Source organism: Accipiter gentilis, chromosome 3 (genome assembly GCF_929443795.1).
Source record: "Accipiter gentilis chromosome 3, bAccGen1.1, whole genome shotgun sequence".
Taxonomy (NCBI): domain Eukaryota; kingdom Metazoa; phylum Chordata; class Aves; order Accipitriformes; family Accipitridae; genus Astur; species Astur gentilis.
Window position 1 is genome coordinate 7,040,269 of NC_064882.1, and position 22,895 is coordinate 7,063,163.

Here is a 22,895-nt window from a genome sequence, read left to right on the forward strand (position 1 = left end):
AAGCCCCCCCAGCGGCACAGGGGGACAGGGATGGGGTTTATGGTCATCACACGTTATTTTCTGCCGCTTCACCTCCTCAGGACGAGGGCTGATCACACTCTTCCCCTGCTCCAGCGTGGGGTCCCACCCACGGGAGACAGTCCTCCACGAACTCCTCCAACGTGGGCCATTCCCACGGGCTGCAGTTCTTCACGAACTGCTCCAGCATGGGTCCATTCCACGGTGTGCAGTCCTTCAGGAGCACACTGCTCCAGCGCGGGTCCCCCACGGGGTCACAAGTCCTGCCAGAAGGCCTGCTCCGTGGGCTCCTCTCTCCACAGATCCGCAGGTCCTGCCAGGAACCTGCTCCAGCGCGGGGTTCCCACGGGGTCACAGCCTCCTTCGGGAACCCACCTGCTCCGGCGTGGGGTCCTCCACGGGCTACAGGTGGAGATCTGCTCCACCGTGGACCTCCCTGGACTGCAGGGGGACAGCCTGCCTCACCAGGGTCTTCACCACGGGCTGCAGGGGAATCTTCGCTCCGGCGCCTGGAGCATCTCCTCCCCCTCCTTCTTCACTGACCTTGGTGTCCGCAGGCTTGTTTCTCTTACATGTTCTCACTCCTCACTCCGGCGGCAGTTTTCTCTCCGTCCCAACTTTTTCCTTCTTAAAAATGTTATCACAGAGGCGTTACCACTATCACTGATTGGCTCGGCCTTGGCCGGCGGCGGGTCCGTCTCAGAGCCGGCTAATATGGGCTCGCCAAACAAAACCAATACAGTTGTTGGAGATGAAAAGTATATGGGAAAGGAAGTCCATGAAGGCACAGTGTTTACTGAAATGGAAAATGGCAACATTCATATTTCAAATTCCAGAGGCTTCTATGAATATAACAAGTGTTCACTTAAAGAACGTCTTTTGTTGCAAAATGCTCTACAAACCAGCACAGACAATATTTTGTTCTTTGCTGAATCGCAGCAACTTGTGCAGCCATAACTACAGTGGGAAGAACCAAACTAAGACATCTTGGAAAACTAAAAACATAAACGTCTTTAAATCCCATATCTCAAAACTGAAATGACCGGGTGGAGCAAGAAGGAAGGCTTAGATGAAGAAATAGGAGATGTATTGCTTTAAAATACAAAACTGATACTTGTAAAAAGTGACACCCAGTCTGGTATTTTGGAGAGAAACATACTAGCTGCTAGGTAGCTTTGGTATTAATAATAATAATATTGTATCACTGTGTTGGTACAAATGTTTTTCTCTGTGTTTTTCTCTAGTTCTCCGGGTGTAGTATTCACTATCCCAAAAGGCTGTACCTGGTTCAGATTAAAGAAGGAAGAAGATCACCTACAAAAGAAGCTGTAAAAAAGGAGTATGAATAATAATTCAGATGAGAAGGAAGAAGCTGTACTTGGTAGGATTAAGAAGGATGCAAAGGTGAAAGGCTATAGAAGATTGCATAGGGGAGGATGATTTATGCATAAAACCTGTGAACAGGAGGTTTTGAGAACTTTCTGGTGAATTTTTGTTATTTCCTAAAAAATGGGTTACTATCATCTTCCCATCTTCAGAGATTTGAAAACAGAGCAGAGCATGTAAGTAGCTGGATGGTGCTCTTTGAGGTTGCCAGCACATGAGTCAAGACACAGGAGCTTGTGACTGGTGGTCATCGGCTCAGTCCACTGGTCTCCCACAGGTTGGCCAGAGACTGCCTACTAGGGGGGCTGGCAGCAGTGCTGCCCACCAGCTGCTTCAGAGTCTATAGCTTGTCCAGCACCATCAGCAGCACCCTGGGTGACAGTCCTTCCCGCAAATACAAGTTGATCTGGTTTCTTCTACAAATGCAGGTACAAGTGAAGATGAATTTCAGAAGTTAAACAAAAAAAAAAAAAAAAAAGAAAAAAAAAGAAGAAAACAATTGCAGATCTGCACTTCAGCTACTCATTCACATTTTCAAATTATACCTAGGAATGTCAAGGACTAGAAAATACTTCTTAAGTTCCCCTCTTCTGTTCATTGCTATTCTCTAATATTGTTTTTGATATTCCTGTCTTCCTAAACTTAGGCAGGGTTAACACTGGCTATGAAATATGGGTATATAAAGAAATGACACGAGAAGTTGAGTTTAATGCATGCAGATGGCGATACCACAGATATAGTTTAGAGCAAGGAATAAATACAGAATCTAACTGACATTACAGGCTAAATATAGATAGGCAAAGTGCAGTAACCTAGGCCAGAATTTGGTCAGTCTATTCTTTCAAAAAATTGATCTTGAATATTTGATGACCACAGAGAAAGCACCCTTTCAGCTCAGTAATGCCCTTTAGTGCCCTGCTGCAGCTTTGGTTTGGTAATGATTCCAGAAAGAATACTACTACCCACCTGAACAACATTTTCTTTGTCTTTCCAAACAAGTCCATAGCCATTCCAGCCTTAATTATTTTGTGAAATCTAGTAGGGTGCTGGAGCTGTACACTACAAGAGCTGAAAAAAAAGAATTTCTCTTGATATGTTACCTTTTAAAGATCCAAAATTAGAGGCAAATATCTGCTAAATTAACAAGATACTGAATCCTGTTTAGTTGAATTTCTACCACCATCCATTCCAAGGAATGTAACTGCAACATTTAAAGAATGAGTTCTCCCTCCTGAACATGAAAAATAAAGGAATTATTATTGCTATCATCACATTTAGAAAGCCTCAAAACCCCCTCAGCAGTCAACATTATACATCAGTGGGTACAACACATTTTGATTGCAAAGCTACAAATGAAATGAGGAGTGAAGAACAATTCTCCATATCTTTTTATGATTTCCTGCAGATAATCTTTAAAGAGTTGCAGTAGGAAGATTATATAACAGATTTCAAAATTGTCATAGCAAAGGAAAGCTGTTAGTAACTGGAATGGTCTGTTTTGGCACTGCTTGATTATAATGGACAGGTCATGGTGCTGTCTACATGCAAGAAATGGGCATTTGAAAACAACTGTTGCAGTGTGATACATTTCCAACTCAAGCAACTCTGTGCCATTAGCAATATAAAGTAAAATCCCCCAAAATAATTCAAAGACACTTGGAAGAAATACAGTGGAGTAAAAGCTTCATGCTGAATTATTTGCTGTCAGAATCAGTGGTAAGTCAAAACAGAATCCAGGAGGTGTAATTTTTTTTTTTTTTCATTATTTATCTTTAAAGGGGGGAGTCTATCTGAGGCATTTCAAAAAATTTCTTCATGTATATGTGTAAATATGCGCTATGGGTGAAATTTTGCTTTCAGGCTGCAATACCCACTCACCCTTATTTACCCTGGTTTTAGCCATATAACTTCGCTGATATTTTGCACTCACTTTGCACTGGTATTAAATAGGATATAGGAGGCCGTTCTCACTGTGAGCCATGTACAGTGTCTGTTGGTCAAGTGGGCTGCAAAGCTGGTACCTGTCACTAATGACCCTTCATCTTTCAGAGGGACCCGCAAACATCTAAGGCTGATCTAATAATGTCCATCTCTGGCAAGTCCTTTAAAGCATAGAAAATGTTAAGCAGCAGTAGCCACATCTGTACTGACTTTATTGATACACTCGTCTGGAACTTTTTTAATTAACCTTGGTTTGGGATATATCCCTTCAGTCAAATTTGAACTAAAAAGAAAAAGAGAGAACTTAGGTGGCTAGAGAAATTTCTTACAATCCCTATTCCGCCAAGAACTTAGATTTGGAAAAAGCAGGTGATATGAAGGCTCTTTTCCTGGTAATACGCACAGATGCTGAAAACTTAATAGTACACATTTAAACAAAAAGTAAAGTGACAGCCAGTGAAAAAATCCACTCACAAAGTTTATAAATTGTGATGGGACCCATATGAAACATAAACTAATTCCTTAACTGTCTGTTCCCCTTAGTATTAATAATGGAGAAGAGAATATCTCCATTAGCTTGAATTACAACAAACATATACGTTTTATTATTTTGTACTTAGACTAGGCAAGGAGTCAGAAGTCAGAGCTTTGCCAGTGTCTCACTGCTTAACTCTGCAGAAGCCCTTAACTTCTCTCTGCTTCAACTTTTCCATCTGTATAGCGACTATGCTATGCCTTGTTTTGGAAAGCATAAATAGGAAACACTCCTGAGCTGTTTAATAGCATTTTAAAAGCCACTATCTGTTTTTTCATTTCTCATCACAAGAACATATGATTCCTACAAGTTCTAAAATTCAGGGGGCGGGGTATTTTAAAATTTAAAAAAAACCCCAACCAAAAAAAACCCAACCAACCAAACATGAAAAATGGGAATTTCTTCAGTACGTTTGCATGCAGTGCACTAGAGGGCCCTCAGGAGTTAGAAATGGATGGAATGCACTTTTGGAAGGCACATACTTCACAGGACTTTTCATTACAGAATTTAAAATAGAAGTTGCTGGGGGGTTTTTGTTGTTTTGTTTGGGGGGTTTTTTGGTAACGTGAGGTTCATGTAAGTTTATAGCAGTTCATATGCAAACCACCTCTCAGTACAGTTAACTTCCAAACAGTATTTAGCCTGCAATGAAATACCTAAATGTGAACCATACTTAAAACTGAAATATGTGCTAGAATACTTTGAGATCGTCAGCTTTTACTAAGTTACTTTTATTAACCTAAGGAGTTTACCAGAATGAAGGATGTGTCAAGCTGAATAGGTAAGAGATTTTATATTTTTATAGCACTATATATACACAACATGCACTTATTCTATCTTTGTTTCTTTGCAAGGATATATAAGCCACTGTCATTTTATTTGAAAAAACTATAGTTAGCTAGATCCTATCTATGGCTTCACAAGAGTGAAGAGAATTAATCATCTTTCATCTTTAATGGGTGTTTACGAATTATGTGAACTATATTCATATTCAACCAGGGAAATTTGGCACTGGTAATATATTTTTATTAGTTAAATAGGCGTGTATTTGCTACTACAGTTACTGGTGGTTAATATTGTATTATTTACAGCATTTTCATAACATGAGGATTAGTGAAGACTTTGTCTCATAAGAAAAAGATGATAATGATCTGGGTTTGACAAGCTTTTCTTCTAATGCTGGAACACAGCTAGCTGAGATTGCAAATTGAGCCTGTATTTCATGATTTTGGTGTTTAATTTATACTGTAATAAGAAAGTGAAAGATGTATCCTGACAAATTTCTAGATGCATACTGTATCATCTAGAACTTCTATCTCAAAAATATAGAACCACAGATGCCATACGTAACAAAATGAAATACTATTTTCTTTTTGCAGTTTGCAAAGGAGGTACTTCAGATCTTTTAGACTACAAGTCAGTAAACTTTGCTTACGCAGCTGGCTCCATTCATTCTCTGAAGCCAATCATTTCCCCTGTGGTGGCTGATAAGAATTTAACAGCTCGAGAAGGTGGAGTGTCAGCATCCTTAGAGCTAAACACATTCCCAGGCATATCAGTAGCCTCTGTCCATCACCCATGCTGGAAGCTATTTGGAAAAGGAGAAATAGAAATCAGGGAAGGGAAATCATGCATCATCATCCTGGCTGGAATGTACAGAAGACTTTATGCTGTTTTCATCATGTGGATTCACTAGAGAAATGACCACCTTTGATCAGCCAAGTAATATAAAAAACTTGTTTATTTGCTGCCTGTGCACCCCACGGGTGCTGAGGCTCTGGACTTGCAGGCGCCCAAGGACAAGGAGGAATCTGCTAGTGGGCACTGCGTGTGTGATCTACCTGGGATTCCTCATCAGTCAAGTGGGTCATGTTTTACCCCAGCACAAAGGAGGACATCAAAAGATCAGTTCCAGAAGTCTCCAAGATGCAGCCCAAACTCCTTTTCTGGGCATCCCACTGGATGGCACCCTGTCACCACCCAATTTCCAGGAAACCCAGCTTGGTAGCAATGGGACCTTGCTGCCACCCAATGTAGTTTATATCACCCTGCGGTCCAAGCGCAGCAAACCTGCCAATATCAGAGGAACAGTGAAGCCAAAGCGCAGGAAGAAACATGCAACCCCTTTGTCCTATGGGCAGCGCTTTCCAAAAGCCACTTTTATGAGCCGGGAAGAGGCCTTTGCCCAAGAGCCAGGGAGGGCAACACATGCCACAGGCACAATGGGAGAAGCAATAGCTCTGGAGGCAAGAAAGCATCAGCTGGATGAACACAAGCATAAAGGAATGGCAGTCAGGGAGAGGGGTCACCGGAGACCTGGGGGGATTTCTGGAGCTATAAAGGCACAGCCCCAGCCTGAGGAAAGCAATATCAGGATTTACAGCGAGAGCTCTCCCTCTTGGCTGAGCAAAGACGACATCCTAAACATGCGCATGCTGGCAGATTCTCAGATAGAGAGCATCCAAGAAGTACCTTCTCACAAAGCAGTCCTGGTAGTATTTGCGAGAGGTCCCAGCACCACAGGAGCTGCTTGTAATCAGGGACGCTGTGGCATCGTCAAAAGACCCCTCGATATGAGTGAGGTGTTTGCCTTTCATTTGGATAGGATCTTGGGGCTAAACAGGAGCTTACCTTCTGTAAGCAGGAGATCGGAGTTCTTCCAAGGTAACACATTCCTATGGTTTTCAGCTTGCAGGTGGGATGCTGAGGTTTCCTTCGCCGTCCCACATTAACCATGGGACAGCAGCTACCATCTTTAACTCCTGAGAGCCTGAGAACTAACCCCATCATTACAGGGAAATAAAGCTGGTATCTGTGTGTAACTTCTGCAGTGCAATTATCCTGTCTGATGGACACAGTACCCCAAAGTTTAGATCAAATACTACTGAGCTGCTGAGGGCAGTAGCAGTTTCCCTTCCACAAGAGTCTGGAATGAGAAAAAGAGAGGGAGTTATCTGTAGATCGCATGACGTTGTACAGACTGCCTGAAGTGAAACGGGTGAAAAAATTCTAGAATGCCCTGTGATTCAGTGGGTATTTCTGATTTTTTTTTTTTAAAGTTTTCTTATCTTTTAGAATTGACTTAAAATATTGTTGAATGTGAGCACAAGAATTCATCTCTCAAACAGGCAGTAGGAAAGGGCTTTTGTATTTAGTCAGATAACCTACTCAGAGAGGTAGGGGACCTTCTTGCAAAAGCTTGATGCTAGTTTCATGGTACTAATACCTCGGGGAACTGAAATTTTTTTCCAAAGTGCATTCATCTCCCCTGGTAATTAAAAAAAACCTAAACAAACTACATTTCAGTGAATCCTGCTGTACCTTTTGAGGTTCGCTGCACACATCTATATATCATGCAAAGAAATTTACACAGTAAATATCTCAATACACCTGTTGCATGATTGGTATAAATTTTTCAATTAGAAGTTTGATTTTTAACCTTTTGTGAAATTAAAGGTCGATTTCAGACACATTGTGAATTAGAAGTCTACTTCTAACATTTCTATCTTGTTAAATATGTCTTCAGCTTAACTGCTGGTTTTGTACAGTTACAAATCACAATCCAAAAAGACTACATTGCATTTTAATGAATCATTGGTAAAGTGGCTAGCTATGTTTTTGCTGTTCATTTCTTGCTGCTGCAATTAGCTTATACCAAAAACTTTTATATCAGTCTGTGTTTCTTTAAAAAAAAAAAAAAAAAAAAAAGTAACGCAGGAATGACTTTCTGAAGTTTGACAGCAGGAAGACAACCCAGTGATCTCCAATTTCTTCCTGCTTTGTAAACCTTCCCTCTGGCAGCCTGTACAACAATGTGAATGAATCTCTAGGAACAACAGTTTGGAGGCTTCTGAATATTATTCATACTTGCAGAGCATGGAAGATACATTATGCCTCATTTATTTTTTGGAACAAGATTTATTGCTATAGAGCTGTCATAAGGCATTAAGGTAGTTTGGCTGGAGGAACTCTGCACAGCGTGGCTGTGGGAGATGACAGACTGCAAGCCTCTGAAAACTGCTAGTAGCCCAGTTGTGCATTGTGTTGCTCAGTGTCTGTCACCTTACAGTATGTTTTGGACTGTCTGGGACAGGGAGTGTCATTCTGCCCTCTTTAATTTTCTTTTCCTCATAACTGGCTATGTTCCTATAGCAAGAAGAGTGTTGCTAGGTGATGAGAAGAGAAATAACATTATTTTGGTCTCACTTCATTTTTTCCAGCTAAAGGGTGAACAGAGCATTTGGAACAGTTACTGTACCTTGTCTCTCTCCATTTCTTTAGCCTGGAAATATGCTGGAGCTTAGATGCCTAATATCTACTTGAGCTCATTACTATTTATATGCTTGTGTTTGGTATAATCTGGAAAACATCTGTGTTGAGAAAATGAGCAAAAATATATTCTTAAAAATAATATGAACAGTCAGCTCATTTCTATAACCCATATGCATTTAAGTTAAGAGTAGGTGGGCACTGTAAAGTTTTTTTCAGGGTAGCTTGTGTGAATCATGGTTATTCATATGGGAAAGCAAGCCATGCAGGATTAGAGACTGTGCATGTGTGTATGAATGTACACAGTTTCTGGGCTGACATATCTCCCTCCACGACACATCCCTTTAGCTTGCCTCAGCTGTGATGTGATCTAACAAGACATGTTTGATGTAGCATTAAAATCTTAAAAAATGGGCTTTTCAAAACTGTCATTCATTTTGTCAAAAGTGGTTTCAAAGAACCGCTTAGTAAATCCCTGTACAGGTTCTGTTTCCCCTATTCCCACAAATCCCCCACTGTTTGTTTTTAGGGGTTTTTTTTTTAAAGTCTAGCAAAATACTGTATGCAAGTCCTCCGTCTGCTGCCCTTGCCTTCCCTAGTTAATTGTAAACCCTTTTAAAGTGTTAACGGGTTTTTTTTTATGGTTTAGCTTATTTTTCCATCATGGATGGAAAAATCAGGTATGATAACTCTCTCTCATTTGTTTTGCAATGAATTGGCTGAACGTAAAAAGCCTAGGGAGTACAGGTGGGCAAAGCCCTTCTGAGCTCCATATTGCAGTCTAAAAGAGCATGATTCTGGGCATACGCAAGCATTCATTCATTATTCTCATTGCTACCTACAAGGTGTGAAAAATGTCAAGAACTCCAAAACACCTATAAACAAAGAAGGATAAGCCTGTAAAACAACAAGAAATAATCATAAAATTGCGTCTATCATGGAGAAAATGGAGGCTGACCCTTGCATGTCTGAGTTTTGGGATGGTCACATTAATACCACAGGACTGAGAATCTTCATTATTTGTTCATGGTAACCTAAGGCACAGAAAAAACAGAAGTGACCTTTCTTGGTGTCGCAGCCCTACCTTAATTAATTTGCACAGAAGCCAGGTAAAATGAGTGCACGTATTGCCTCTAGCTTGGCAATAGCATTCACAATGTAGGATGATGCCAGTGTGTGTTAGGGCTTGAGGTACAACCTGAGCAACATGGGCTGGAGCAGGCTTGCTTCTGTGTTGCGGCTGACAGCTGTAAGGATAGGACTCTGGTTCCTTGGATCATAGCAACAAGGCTGAGCTCTTTATACAGCTTTTGGTACAAAATGTGCAGCTATTGCTATGCAGTTTTGTTGCGCCACTTGCTGAGGGCCTGAACTACTACATGCTGACAACCACCCCTCTTCCCCCCTAGTTTTCTGGTAACATAAGTTTGGCTAAATGTGTTTTATCCTGTACTGAGAAGAATAAGCACAGGTATACTCAATTCACTTGGGCTTTTTTTAGCTAAAGATTAAACCCACTGTTTGCCCAGAACCACTTTTATTCGTAAAACATGCAAGAAACTCTTCCTTTGAGTAACACCTTTTATGGTTGGTTTAGTGCAAATAGATGAATGACATGATAGATAGCTCCACTGGTTGTACTTGTCATTTTCCTTTACTCTGCATGTTGATAAATGGAGCCATAGGTTTTTCCACGTTATAACCTGCACTATCAGCCTGCCTTTGCCATCCCACCAAAAGTTATGCAAAAGCAGGCAAAGATATTATGAATCTCTAATGTCAGGGCACAGAATAAGAAAAAGTAAACACTGCTTTATGCATTCAGAGTGCTCTAAAATGTTTCAATTTATCTGTCCTGTTTTCTGCCTAAAAACCCAAACAACTTACACCATGGTGTTGTACCTCTCAGAGGGGTATCAGAGGGTATATTTCCAATATTCTCTTGGGTAGAGAAGTTCATGTATAAGCAATAATGCAGTTCATAGTCTAGAGAGCAACTAATGCACGTTTCATGCATTCCTTAATTCTGATATCCATATGAGTGCAGGAAAGAAACCATGCAAATAAGGTGCAGAGGTAAGAAAGAAAAATGTCTAACTTCTCCCTGCTTTGTCCCTTGTAATTTCCCTCAGAACTTAAACTCTAAAATTCAAGTAATGCTCTGTATGTCAGTCGCTCTCATCTTTCCACACTAAATTACCCTCTTCTTCTAATATACAGGCAACTGAACTGTTTCTTTCAAATGTGGCACTGGTAAGCTGTACTGCTTTGCAGTGAACAATGAGGAGTTTGAGGAAGGGCTTTAACAGGTACTTAATGCCTTCTTTGCCTCAGTCTTTAATAGGGAGACCAGTTATCCTCAGGGTACTCTGCCCCCTGAGCTGGAAGGCAAGGACAAAGCGCAAAATATACCCCCCTTAATCCAGGAGGAAATAGTGACCTACTACGCCATCTGGACACTCACAAATTTATGGGACCAAATGGCATCCATCCAAGAGTACTGAGGGAGCTGGTGGAGGTGCTTGCCAAGCCACTCTCCATTTATCAGCAGTCCTGGTCAACAGGGGAAGTCCCAGATGACTGGAGGCTTGCCAGTGTGACGCCCATTTACAAGAAGGGTTGGAGGGAGGATCCGGGGAACTATGGGCCTGTCAGCCTCACCTCGGTACCAGGGAAGATTATGGAACAGATCGTCTTGAGAGCACTCACGTGGCAAGTCCAGGACAAACAGGGGATCAGGCCCAGTCAGCATGGGTTTATGAAAGGCAGGTCCTGCTTGACCAACCTGATCTCCTTCTGTGACCAGGTGACCTGCCTAGTGGATTAGGGAAAGGCTGTGGATGTTGTCTGCCTTGACTTCAGCAAGGCTTTTGACACTGTCTCTCATGGCATACTCCTTGAGAAGCTGGCGTCTCGTGGCTTAGACAAGTGTACTCTTTGCTGAGTGAAAAACTAGCTGGATGGACGAGCCCAGAGGGTTGTGGTGAATGGGGTGAAATCCAGTTGGCAGTGAGTCACAAGTGGTGTTCCCCAGGGCTCGGTGTTGGGCCCTGTTCTTAATATCTTTGTCAATGATTTGGACAAGAGGATTGAGTGCACCCTCAGCAAGTTTGCAGATGACACCAAGTTGGGAGGCAGGGTTGATCTGCTTGAGGGTAGGAAGGCTCTACAGAGGGATCTGGACAGGCTGGATCGAGGGGCTGAGGCCAACTGTATGAAGTTCAACAAGGCCAAGTGCCAGGTCCTGCACTTGGGTCACAGCAACCCCATGCAGTGCTACAGGCTTGGGGAAGAGTGGCTGGAAAGCTGCCCAGCAGAGAAAGACCTGGGGGTGCTGGTCGACAGCCAGCTGAATATGAGCCAGCAGTGTGCCCAGGTGGCCAAGAAGGCCAACGGCATCCTGGCCTGTATCAGAAATAGTATGGCCAGCAGGAGCAGGGAGGTGGCTGTTTCCCTGTACTGGGCACTGGTGAGGCCACACCTCGAGTCCTGTGTTCAGTTTTGGGCCCCTCACTACAGGAAAGACATTGAGGTGCTGGAGCGCCTCCAGAGAAGGGCAACCAAGCTGGTGAGGGGCCTGGAGCACAAGTCTTATGAGGAGTGGCTGAGGGAGCTGGGGCTGTTTAGTCTGGAGAAAAGGAGGCTGAGGGGAGACCTTATCACTCTCTACAACTACCTGAAAGGAGGTTGTAGAGAGGTGGGTGCTGGTCTCTTCTGTCAGGTGGCTGGTGATAGGACAAGAGGAAATGGCCTCAAGTTGGGCCAGGGGAGGTTTAGGTTGGATATTAGAAAAAAATTTCTTTACTGAGAGGATTGTTAGGCATTGGAACGGGCTGTCCAGGGAAGTGGTTGAGTCATCATCCCTGGAGGTATTAAAAAAGCACATAGACAAGGCACTCCAGAACATGGTTTAGTGGGCATGGATGATGGTTGGACTCAATCTTGAAGGTCTTTTCCAACCTAAATGATTCTATGATTCTAACTACCTCATGAAAGATTTGCTCTTTTTAGTGATGCTCTCATGCGCATGTTTGAAAATATTTTCTTTTGAGGGAGTTAAAAAAAAATGCTGTAGACACAAATTAGAGCACAAGACGGAAGAGTAACATTTGCAAGAGCATCTTTGTGGTTAAGAAGCATACAGACTATTTTCAAAGTGATGTGGGGTGTGGATATCTAAGATGATGCCTATGTGGAAGAAGCCATGCAGTGATACATTACCTAAATGCACATAGAGCAGTTTGAGTACCTTGAGGTAGTCTAGCCTCAGCAGCCTGAGATTTCATCTGTTAGCTTATTCAACTTAGGATATCCTGAGCCAGTACCTCCTAAGGGCCCAAGAAATTTTTATAAATATTTTGATGTTTAAAAACTTACATGAATTACTAGGAAGCTGGTTCCAACACAAGTTTTGAAAAAAATCTCTCCCATACAATTTTGCAGATCATTTTTAGATAGTTAAGTAGATATATAGATCTAAAATGGCCAATTAAAATAAAATTAAGTCAATCAGCTTTGGGCAAGATTCAGTGCAATGCAGCTGCAGTAACAGAAAAGCAGTAGACCTTTGTGCTAATATATAAGCTGATTAGGAAAGAGGCACATGCAGAATACACTGGACTTATTCTGAAGTGTGCTCAACCGCCTCACTTTTGGCTGTATCAAACTGGAAGCTTTGATTCTTAGCCAGCCCTTACTTTTCACCGTTCATTTAACTTCAGCCCCATCCTCACGAGGTTTGAATCAGAAGAGCTCCACTGATTTCAGTGGGGTCATGCCAATTCATGCAGCTATGAATCAGACCCCTTATCTGCTTTAATTCAGCATCTTCATGTTTTTCCTGCAAGTGTCAAAAATTTGAGTCACTGCTCTTTACTGAAGCTGCTCTTTCATATTCCTGTAATTCAATTTATATTACAGTGTTGAAAGACTTTATTTTGGCTCATCTTTTCTGCTCCCATTTCCTCTGAAATGCAAACATTTCCTGTATTTAGCTTTGGTCTTTTAAAAATGTTTTTGTATCTTCATGGAAACTGGCAATATATTATTCATATTTTTCAAGTGTTTATATTACTATTGTTTATCATGTCCCTTTTGGGCAGACAGGAGTTGTTTGTTTTGTTAGAAGACCATTTATGTATTTGGTTTGTGGAAGAATACATGAATAGTTACATAAGCTGTTATTGGAGATATAAAAATAATAGATCAGATCAGACTTTGTCCTGAAGAAAGCTGTGACAATTCTCAATGCTTATATAGACTTTTTCCAACTGGCTTGGAAAGGAGGCTTCGCCAATAGTTGACCTGACTTGGTTAAAGTCATCTACAATGCAGGTGATGGAGCCAGAGCAAGAAAGATGGGGAAATGGCTAGGATTTCCCAAATTAATTTCCTAAATACTTATTCAGGCACCTCAGTAGAAGAAGCCTGATTTTCAGGGGCACTCGGCACTTTTTTTCATCCAAGGAAAGAGTGTGGAGCATGGTGATGATAAAGGTAGTACTGATCCTAGTGAGAGAGAGATTGATGTTCCTAATGGAAAGACACTTTCTGTGTTCCTAAGGAAACATTGGACAACTGGGAGGGAAGTTAAAAAGGTGGTGGAGCTGCACATTGGGTTGACTTGAGAAGGACTACCTTGTATGTGCAAGCCATGGCAGAGAGCAGATTGAGTACATTCTGGATTTGGAGAGGAGTTTTTCTCTTGGGCTTGATTGCATGTGGGACCTATCATGCTCTGTTGGCAAATACAAGATCACTTACTCCTAAGTATGGGCAAAGAATTTCTTACCTGTTGTTTTAGATCACTGAGCATCCTTTGAACAAGTTGCTCTTTGATTCAGCTGTATGGAGACCTGTTTTTAATAGTTCTTGCTGCTTACAGGTGGAACATTCACATTAGCAGCTTTTACCTTGCTGTTGGCACTCATACCAGTTTTCTATGTGCTATTCTCTGTCTGGTTTGCCTCTGAAGAAGGAGGTGCCATGGATCTCATCATTCAAGTTTCTGAAAGCTTCTTTTCAGATGCATCTCTGGCTCCACGGGCATGCGGAAGACAAAGAGACAGTTTAGGCTGCATTTAACTATGTCACAAATTGTGCAATAGTGTGGGCTTTAGGTTCATTGACCTGCAAGTTGAATATAAATAAATGTAAATCTTTATACATGTTCTGATACTTGCTATTTAGTAAATAGAAGCTTTGCAGTTAAATGGTTCCTCCTCTCTGTACCGAGACATCATATTTTGGTCTTCTGTCTACACCCAAAAATATAAAGGATTTCTTCGTTCTAATGTGTGTACAAGTGTCCTGGTTTCAGCTGGGGTAGAACTAACTGTCTTCCTAGTAGCTGGTACAGTGCTATGTTTTGAGTTCAGCATGCGAAGAATGTTGATAACACTGATGTTTTCAGTTGGTGCTCAGTAGTGTTTAGACTATAGTCAAGGATTTTTCAGCTTCTCATGGCCAGCCAGGGCACAAGAAGTTGGCACAGGACACAACCAAGGCACCTGACCCAAACTGGCCAATGATGTATTCCATACCATGTGACGTCCCATCTAGTTTAGGAACTGGGAAGGGGGGGGGGGGGGGGGCAGGGAAACGCTGCTCGGGGACTGGCGGGGTGTCGGTCGGCGGGTGGTGAGCTATTGCCCTGCGCATCATTTGTACATTCCAATCCTTTTATTACTACTGTTGTCATTTTATTAGTGTTATCATTATCATTATAGTTTCTTCTTTTCTGCTCTATTAAACCGTTCTTATCTCAACCCAGAAGTTTTACCTTTTTTCCCGATTTCCTCCCCCATCCCACTGGATGGGGGAAGTGAGTGAGCGGCTGCGTGGTACTTAGTTGCTGGCTGGGGTTAAACCACGACAACAAGCCACAGTCAGTCCTGGGTCCTTGACCATTTAAGGCAGTGGCAGCATTGCCTCAACAATGAAAAGGAGAGTTCTACTTTCCTAAGAAAATAGATAGGCCTGTTAGTTGATACTGGGTGAAATACATTTGTCAGTTCTTATGCTGGGAAAACTCATTTTACATTCTTTGCTGAGCTTTCTTCCCACTAAGAAGTCTGAACACTTGAATTCACCAAAGCTAAGGCACTTGACTTCATTTCAGGGAAGAGCAGAATATTCTTTACAGAGAGGAATTATACAGTGTAGCCAAAAGAGCTGCTATATAAAAACAGATCTCATGTTATACCTGGGTAAAGAAAAAATACTTGTCAAGGTGTTTATTCATGCTAAGCTCACACTCTGCAGTATCCTCATATATCGTTTCAGAGCTGTGAAATCATACATTATAGGCCTAAAATACTAAAGATAACAAAATAAATCCACTTTGAGTATAGGATTTGTAGTGTTTCTATGCCCATTATGCAGAAAAAATACTTGGCATAAGTTTTCAGCTCTTGTAAATCATCATCAGTTCACTGGAAACGGAGGGAAATTACATCCTTGATTCACAAAGGCATCGTAGGCTCTTAATCTACCTATAAACTTTTTAATAGTCTGATTTAGTATATGGTTTTGTACATTAATCTCTTGCTTCAAACAGAGAAAGCTTTCTGTACACTGAAGATGCTTATGATGTCTGTGCTTCTTCCATTCCTATGGTGGGTGGTTTTATATTTGGAATAAGGCCACATTAAATGAAGGCTGTCAAGTTATTAGCTCCTGGCCATTTTTCCTGCCACATCTGTAAAATGGTATAATTATTGATGCTTAGGCAATGTCTAAAGAATGATCAAGTAAGTCTGACAGTATTGCACTATACTATGATCTGTTTTTCCTTTTTCAGATGGTCAAGCCTGTCCTGTTATTCTCTGGGATTCCTCACTGAGTCCAACAGATTATAATACCCATTCATCAGTGAGATTAACCTGGGGGCAATATCAGCAGCTATTGAAGCAGAAATGCTGGCAGAATGGTAAAGTTCCCAAAGCTGAGTGGGGCTGTACTGAAATCCATCATCATGAGTGGTCCAAGATGGCACTCTTTGATTTTCTTCTGCAGGTAAAACATTTACTGAATGCAAGTATCTGCCTCAAAAGTTACATGAGCATACATGTGACTCCTCGAAAAATCACTTTAGTTTATTTCCCTTTTTTAAATGGGAAAGAGATGTATTTGCACAGTTCAGTTTGAACTTGTTTCTGGTTGTTTCTTATGATTAAAATATCCAAAATGCAACTTATAATCAGGGAATGAGATCGGGAACTTAACTGACTCATTTTCTAAAAGAGAAAGCAAAGGCTTTTTGTCTTGAGACATCTTGTTTTACCTCACCTTGAGGCCAGCATGTTGTTTCTCCTTGACTCCTTTGTACAAACACAGTTCTTGACTATGTTCACAACTATAAAACACCTTTTTTTACTGTATGGTCCTTCCTGCACCTCCCCAGCCCCCAGGGTTGATTTAAATGGTTTCGGTCAGCTGAAATCTGGACCAAGTTATAGTGGCTAATTTCTCCTTCTTTTTAAAAATCTAGACAGCAACTTAGTAAGGAAAGAACAGAGCAGGAACTGATGAATAATATAGCTGCTGTTCTTCAGTTAGGTATTGCACATAATCATCAGCTCTCCAAATAACACCAAACTAGGGCTCTGCCCAGTGGTGTCATAATGTGTGGCTACAGTTACAGCAATTGTATAGTAGAATATTAATACACATAGTGTTTTAATAAGGATGAACTGAACCACCAGTCTGGAAGCTAATTTTATGGCTTCCTGAGATATGGCACTACTTCCAATTGTCCTTGTCTGCCAGACAGGTCCAGTTGACTGAGCCTCCTGTAGCACTTACTGGTTTATTTAAAACTGCAGCAAACACTAGCTTTATGCACTGTGTTTGGTTGTTCATATAATTCAGTTTTTTATGGAGTTACATTTCTTGAAATATAAAAATCATGACTTGGCTTATGCATAGCTATCCCTGTCCTTCTCAGTCCTGTTCCAGGATAAATGGATGTTTCCAATTTTTTTTAGTTACATTTTTGCAGACTTGTTATGTTAAACAGAGCATTCAATTCTTCTCTTAAAATAGTCACTTGTCTAAGGACTCCATCTTTAGTCCCAGTATGTGCAAGTCATTCTTAGAAACTGGTATAAAGTCATACATGGATTATTCTGATTCTAAACATAGTAATGGCCCTATAGGAATAGTACAGATTGTGTCAGAGTTAATGTTTTCATACCATTGTCTTCTTGTTGAATAGTTTAAAAATTCTCATGAGTTCTGTGTTGATTTCTAATTTTAAGGTGTTTTAAGACAAGTTTTTAATCTTCATAATAGAACTTCTATTATCCAGGAGCAGTCAGTTAAAATAAGATAAAACATGATTGAACTGTACCAACAGGATTGAATTTTACATGACAAAGAAATTACTCTTATAATAGTAGCTGGTATCAGAGTGATTTAAACCTCCAGTTGCCTACCAGACAAGAATGTGCATACCAGAAAGTGAGTGGAAGGGGGTCTTATGGTTCTTAAAGATTAAAATTTTATCTGGGTGTGCTCAGACTTAACTTTAAAGTTTATCAGCAGTAGAACATGAAGGCTATAAAACAAAAAATGCCAAGAAGGGGTTCTAAGTTAAAAAATTTTTTTTAAAAAAATCTGTGCTTCATGAGTCATTCAGAAATAAAGAATAATGGTGAAAAGTATTCTCTATTAAACATACTTACCTCAGAAGAATGGGTTTGGTGCCCATAATAGATGTTCCTAATCTCTGGTTTCAAATGCTATAAAACATAGGAGCAGGCTGAAAAATGCTTGTCGCTGACCTTCACTTGCCTTCTGCAAGAACTCAAGTAAAATAAGGACATTAAATGTAAAATGTCATCTTTAATTTTGGGGGTTTGGACCTCTCATGTACATAAATATATGACAAAACCCAGTGCTAAACTATTAAATTTGCAGCATCAATTCCACAATGTCCCATCATTCTGTCTTAACACTGGAATGATGCAAGATATTATGAAGAGGTTGTCTGTAAGAACATGAACTCATCTATTTAATGCATGTAATGAAGTGTGGTGCAGATGAATTAGGGCTATACATCAAAGGAGTCTGTCTAGAAGGACTCTGCTTCACTTTCTGGCAAAGCCTTTGGATGAGTCGAATGGGAGATCCCATGAGCTAGAAGACTGCAAGCAAGAGGGGCTTTAGTGCCTGCAGATGCTCAATGCTGCTCATGAAAAGAGAAAGAGGAAGAGAAATCTGTTCCTTTCCTCAGAATTTTCACATCTGAAAACAAACACTGCCACCAAGACTGGTGGCAACAGTACTACATCAGAAAAAACCAAAACAACTCTGAGACTTTCATTTGATGAACAAAATTAGGAGGCCTTTTCAACATGCAACATAGTTCTACATCGGGAAAAGAGTCCTAACAGTTCATTTCACTGGGGTGTCACAAAAATAAAATTGTAATTTTAGAAGGCTTATGTGAACATTAATGCTTTTGTGCTTAGAGCAGTTTGAAGACTTAACAGGGTACAACAAACAAGGACAGAAAAAATTATTTACCTTTGATAAACTACTCATTAAGCCTTAGAGGCACCAGACCAGACTTCCACTTTGTAAGCATCTGTCAGCAGGAGCAGGGCTGCTCCCTGGGGAGACGAGCTGGAGCCAAGGGCAGCCCCATGGCAGGCAGAACAGGCAGGGCCAGCAGTGGGAGAGGCAGCCCAGCAGGAAGGATGGTAAAAGCCACGGGTCCCATCGATAGCCCAGCAGGCATCCAGAACAGACAAGGCAGCAAGCCAGCTCAAAGGCCAATGAGAAGGAGCCCCAAGCAGCAATCCAGAAGCATCAAGTTGCATGACAAGCAACAGATACATTCCCCACACCCCCAAAAGGGCTCAAAAGAGGGCTGAGGTGCCAGGCCTGAGCTTAAACGGGGCTCCTGGGCCCACAGGCAGAGGGGGTGTGTGTGGAGGTCCCAGGTGAGGTTGCTTAGGGCAATTAAGGCCTATTTGTGCACTCAGGACCCTGGCAATGTTGTCCATTTACTCTCATCTGGTCAACAGGGGTAGAAGCACTTTCAAGGAGTGATTTATCTTCCCTGCATTAGATGGTTATCCTAAAATGGCATCCTTTGCTCTGGGGATGCCTCATTCTTGTCATTGTTTATGAAAGGGAACATAAATGACTAAGCATCACGATGCTTAACATTTACACCACGAAAGTTAGACCACATATATTCCTTCCAGCTAAGTGCTGTGTGATGAATAAGGGAGGGTTCGCATAGGAAAAAATAGCCTAGACCATCATGTCATTAAAGTATACACCACAGTGCAACTCAGGGAGGCTGCTCTGTGATTATAAATGCACTCTTGTATTTTGTAGCTTTTGATGGTTTGCTGTGCCCCTTACTAATCTTCTCAATTATTTTGCGTAATATTAGTCTAATAGGTCCCACAAAATGGAGACCCTCTGTGTGTGTCAGACTGTGCTATTTCTGTTGTTCTCCAGCAGAGAAAATGTAAAAAAACTACAGCCCTCTGAAAAATATGGAATTATATTCACCATCTTGTTATTCCAGTTACACAGTTGTGTTGTTCCATTATTTTCAAAGAATTTCTACTGACATAACAAATCATGGCTATAAAATGGATAACATACACAGTCTGAGAAATTGCTTCTATCAGTATGTGAAGTATGGGGACCAGGTCTTCAATGCCATTCACTGCTGACTTTAATTATACTTGTCCTGAGCTTGCTTTCCTGTCAGCTGTGTTAGTGAATGATGTCTTACAGTGATGATGTGCCCCAAATACTTTGATATTGCTTTCACTTGGCACTCTGCTGTACTTTGTTTTAGATCTATAATCGACTAGACAGAAACTGCTGTGGATTCAAACCTCTCAAGGAGGATTCCTGCATGCAGCAAGGATTGAAGCTGAAATGCAGTGATCAGGATGCTGTTGACCTGACACACATAGTTCAGAGAAGGCATGACCGAAGGCACTTGGCCTTTATAGACAATAAGGGTTTCTTTGACAGAAACGAGGACAATCTTGACTTCAAAATACTACAAGGAATCAATGAGTAAGTTTTAAGTTATTAATTTTGTAAAAAAGATAGATAGTTTCTTCCCAGGTTGAGCATGAGACACTGAGTTACTGGAATAGATATCATCGTCCTAAGACATTTACAGGATGTGTCTAAAAATGTTTGAGTAATCCCACTGCTGTAAAAGATGCAATTAACATGCATATGATTAGGCACGCATGGACTTCCTTTGCTGAGTTGCAGTTTATATTCATAGAATTGATTGCTAAACCACAACATAAATATTGCAATTCAGAGTGGTGGCAAAATTGATGAATTTCTTTGTGCTTTTCCAGATTCCCTGAATCTGCAGTTTCAGTGCTGAGGAGCCAGCGTTTACGTGAGAAGTTGCTTCAGTCTTTGTTCCTTGACAAAATATACTGGGAGAGCCAAGGAGGCAGAAAAGGAATTGAAAAGCTTATTGATGTAATAGAAAGGAGGTCCAAAATTCTTCTTACTTACATAAATGCACATGGAGCCAAAGTATTGCCCATGAATGAATGAAGCAGTCTTGTTTCTATCTGAGAGATAGTCTTCAAAAAATATGTATGAGGCAAAAACTGACAGTAAAATTGATTTAATTCATAATAAAATAATTCAGGCTTATTTAATTTTTTTTTCCCAACTTTCAAGTTTATTTTTACATAAGAACTCTTACATGGTTTAAAAGCAACATTTAAATGTCAGCTGCAGCTCAACACAGTGCAGTCTATTCTATGTCACCAGTGAAATGAAAAACAACCAAATGGTACAATAAATTATGTAGTAATGTGTAGGTACCATGAACACTCCTTCTGTTAAACTGTTTGAAAATTAGCAACAGGATTTTCAGTACATTAGGCTGGATTACTCTTACTTCCCTCATTGAAGTCAGTAAAAACTTTATTGCAAATTTAAATGGGAACAGAGATTTGTAAGCACTTAATACGTTGATGAAAACTGTCATTGCATCTACCTGCTGAAACTTATCTACTATGGGAATTTGTTTTGTTGGTTATGAATACTAAAAGGCCGCCATTTCTAAGGGCTTCTTTTGGTTCATTTTATTTTGATCTTTTGAAATCTGAAGACTAAATTCAGCTCTTTTAAATGCAGAGGTGTTTGTACTGGACATGAGGGAAATTTAAAAACAGAGTGAGGAGAATGTGGCTTTAACATAGTAATTAATTTGACAAATACAGTTTTCACCTGTCCAGTACAGAGTACAATTCATCATGAGTCACTTGTTACAATGTACTATTTTCAGTACAGCTTGTTTTGATGTGTGGGTGGATGATCTGATACTTTCTGTCTATTAACTCTGTGTTACTCACAGAATCGTCCTTTATTACCACTATTTTTAAAAAAGAAATTCAGCTTTAGCTTTGTATGAATATGCTGCTAAATAAGTGAACATGTTTTGGTTTTGCAATATGCTTGACAATATTTTTTTAGAATATTATCAAAAAGCAGACCTACTAAGGATGTGAGTGCTGTCAAACTCGGCACAGAAGATGTTTGTGCTGCGTGCTTAGCTCTAGCCAGCAATTCAGGCTCTGGTTTTCCATTAAGATTGACCACTGTGGGTTGATGATTCGAGCTGATGGCTCGCCCCAAGTATTCCCACAGGTAAGGTTGTTAGAGAAGGTTGAATAAGCACTTTGGATTCTTAACCTTCATCTGCTCCAGAAATAAAATATCAGCTGATATAGTCTATCATGACGTATACCTTCTACCTATCTGTTTAGAAAGACTCTTACTATCTTTCTAGAGAAATATCTATTATCTTCTTGCTGTGAGATAATGGCAGAAGTTGAATACTTTCATAGCTACTCTTGTCTTTATGTATAGTAAAAAAGTATAGAGTGTATAAGATTTTAAAATATTTTTGAAAATGCTTGTGTAATGGTATGAGAAGCTAAAATGTTTCATGTTGATGTTAATGCGGATGGGTGAATTTAATGTTTTAAATAACTACAATTTCACTGCAGCTAAAACAGATTTTCTTTCTTAGTATCAGAACAGCTATTAACAATAATTGCATTACTGGAAGAAATAGATCTCGTTATAGGCAGAGTTAAAGATACTTAGTAAAATTTTAAGAGCTTGGCCATCTAAATAATCTTTTATTTTATTCTGTCAGCAAAGGGCAGACAAACTTGTAAAACCTTCCTAGAACTTAACTATTGCCTTGAGAAGACACGTTTTAGAGTGCCTTGGACTTTTTAATAGCACCAAAGTAGAATTTTACAGGATTTTCATATTATCCCTTTCTTAAAATGTTGTAAATTATTAGCTGGGTAATTTCTATCACAGAAACAAAAATATTACTGTAGCTTGCACTGTGAACAGAGCCTTGAGAAAGAAATAATCCTCTGCATCCATTTCACATGGAATTCCTGTTGCAGTAAATTCCACTCCTTGATGACCATTATGATCAATTTGTCTCATTTTATAGCCTATCTCACAGTTTTCTTCCTGCTAGATACCTGTTCAAATGGATTATCACACGCTGCTGTGATTGAGAGAAAGACATGATTCTCAGCTGCACTGAACTTAGAAGAGGGCCAAGTGGAGATACAAGAGTGTACCTGATCATGAACAAAAATCCCATGAGAACTCTGTCTTCTAGCTTCTCCTCTTCTGTCTTTAGACTGCACATCCTGATGCCAAGTCATTTCCCCACATTGCCCAGTTGTATTTTTTTCCA

General features: G+C 40.5%; 1 protein-coding gene across 1 annotated transcript; it reads left to right on the forward strand.

Annotated features, from left to right (window-relative positions):
- The first annotated feature begins 4,630 nt into the window (after nt 1-4,630).
- GASK1B (golgi associated kinase 1B) lies at nt 4,631-20,794 on the forward strand. Its single transcript, XM_049833768.1, has 5 exons — nt 4,631-4,661; nt 5,260-6,544; nt 15,951-16,165; nt 19,977-20,203; nt 20,503-20,794. The coding sequence occupies exons 2-5, from the start codon at nt 5,548-5,550 to the stop codon at nt 20,708-20,710; spliced, it is 1,647 nt and encodes a 548-aa protein (XP_049689725.1). The 5' UTR covers nt 4,631-4,661; nt 5,260-5,547; the 3' UTR covers nt 20,711-20,794.
- Nucleotides 20,795-22,895: the final 2,101 nt, after the last annotated feature.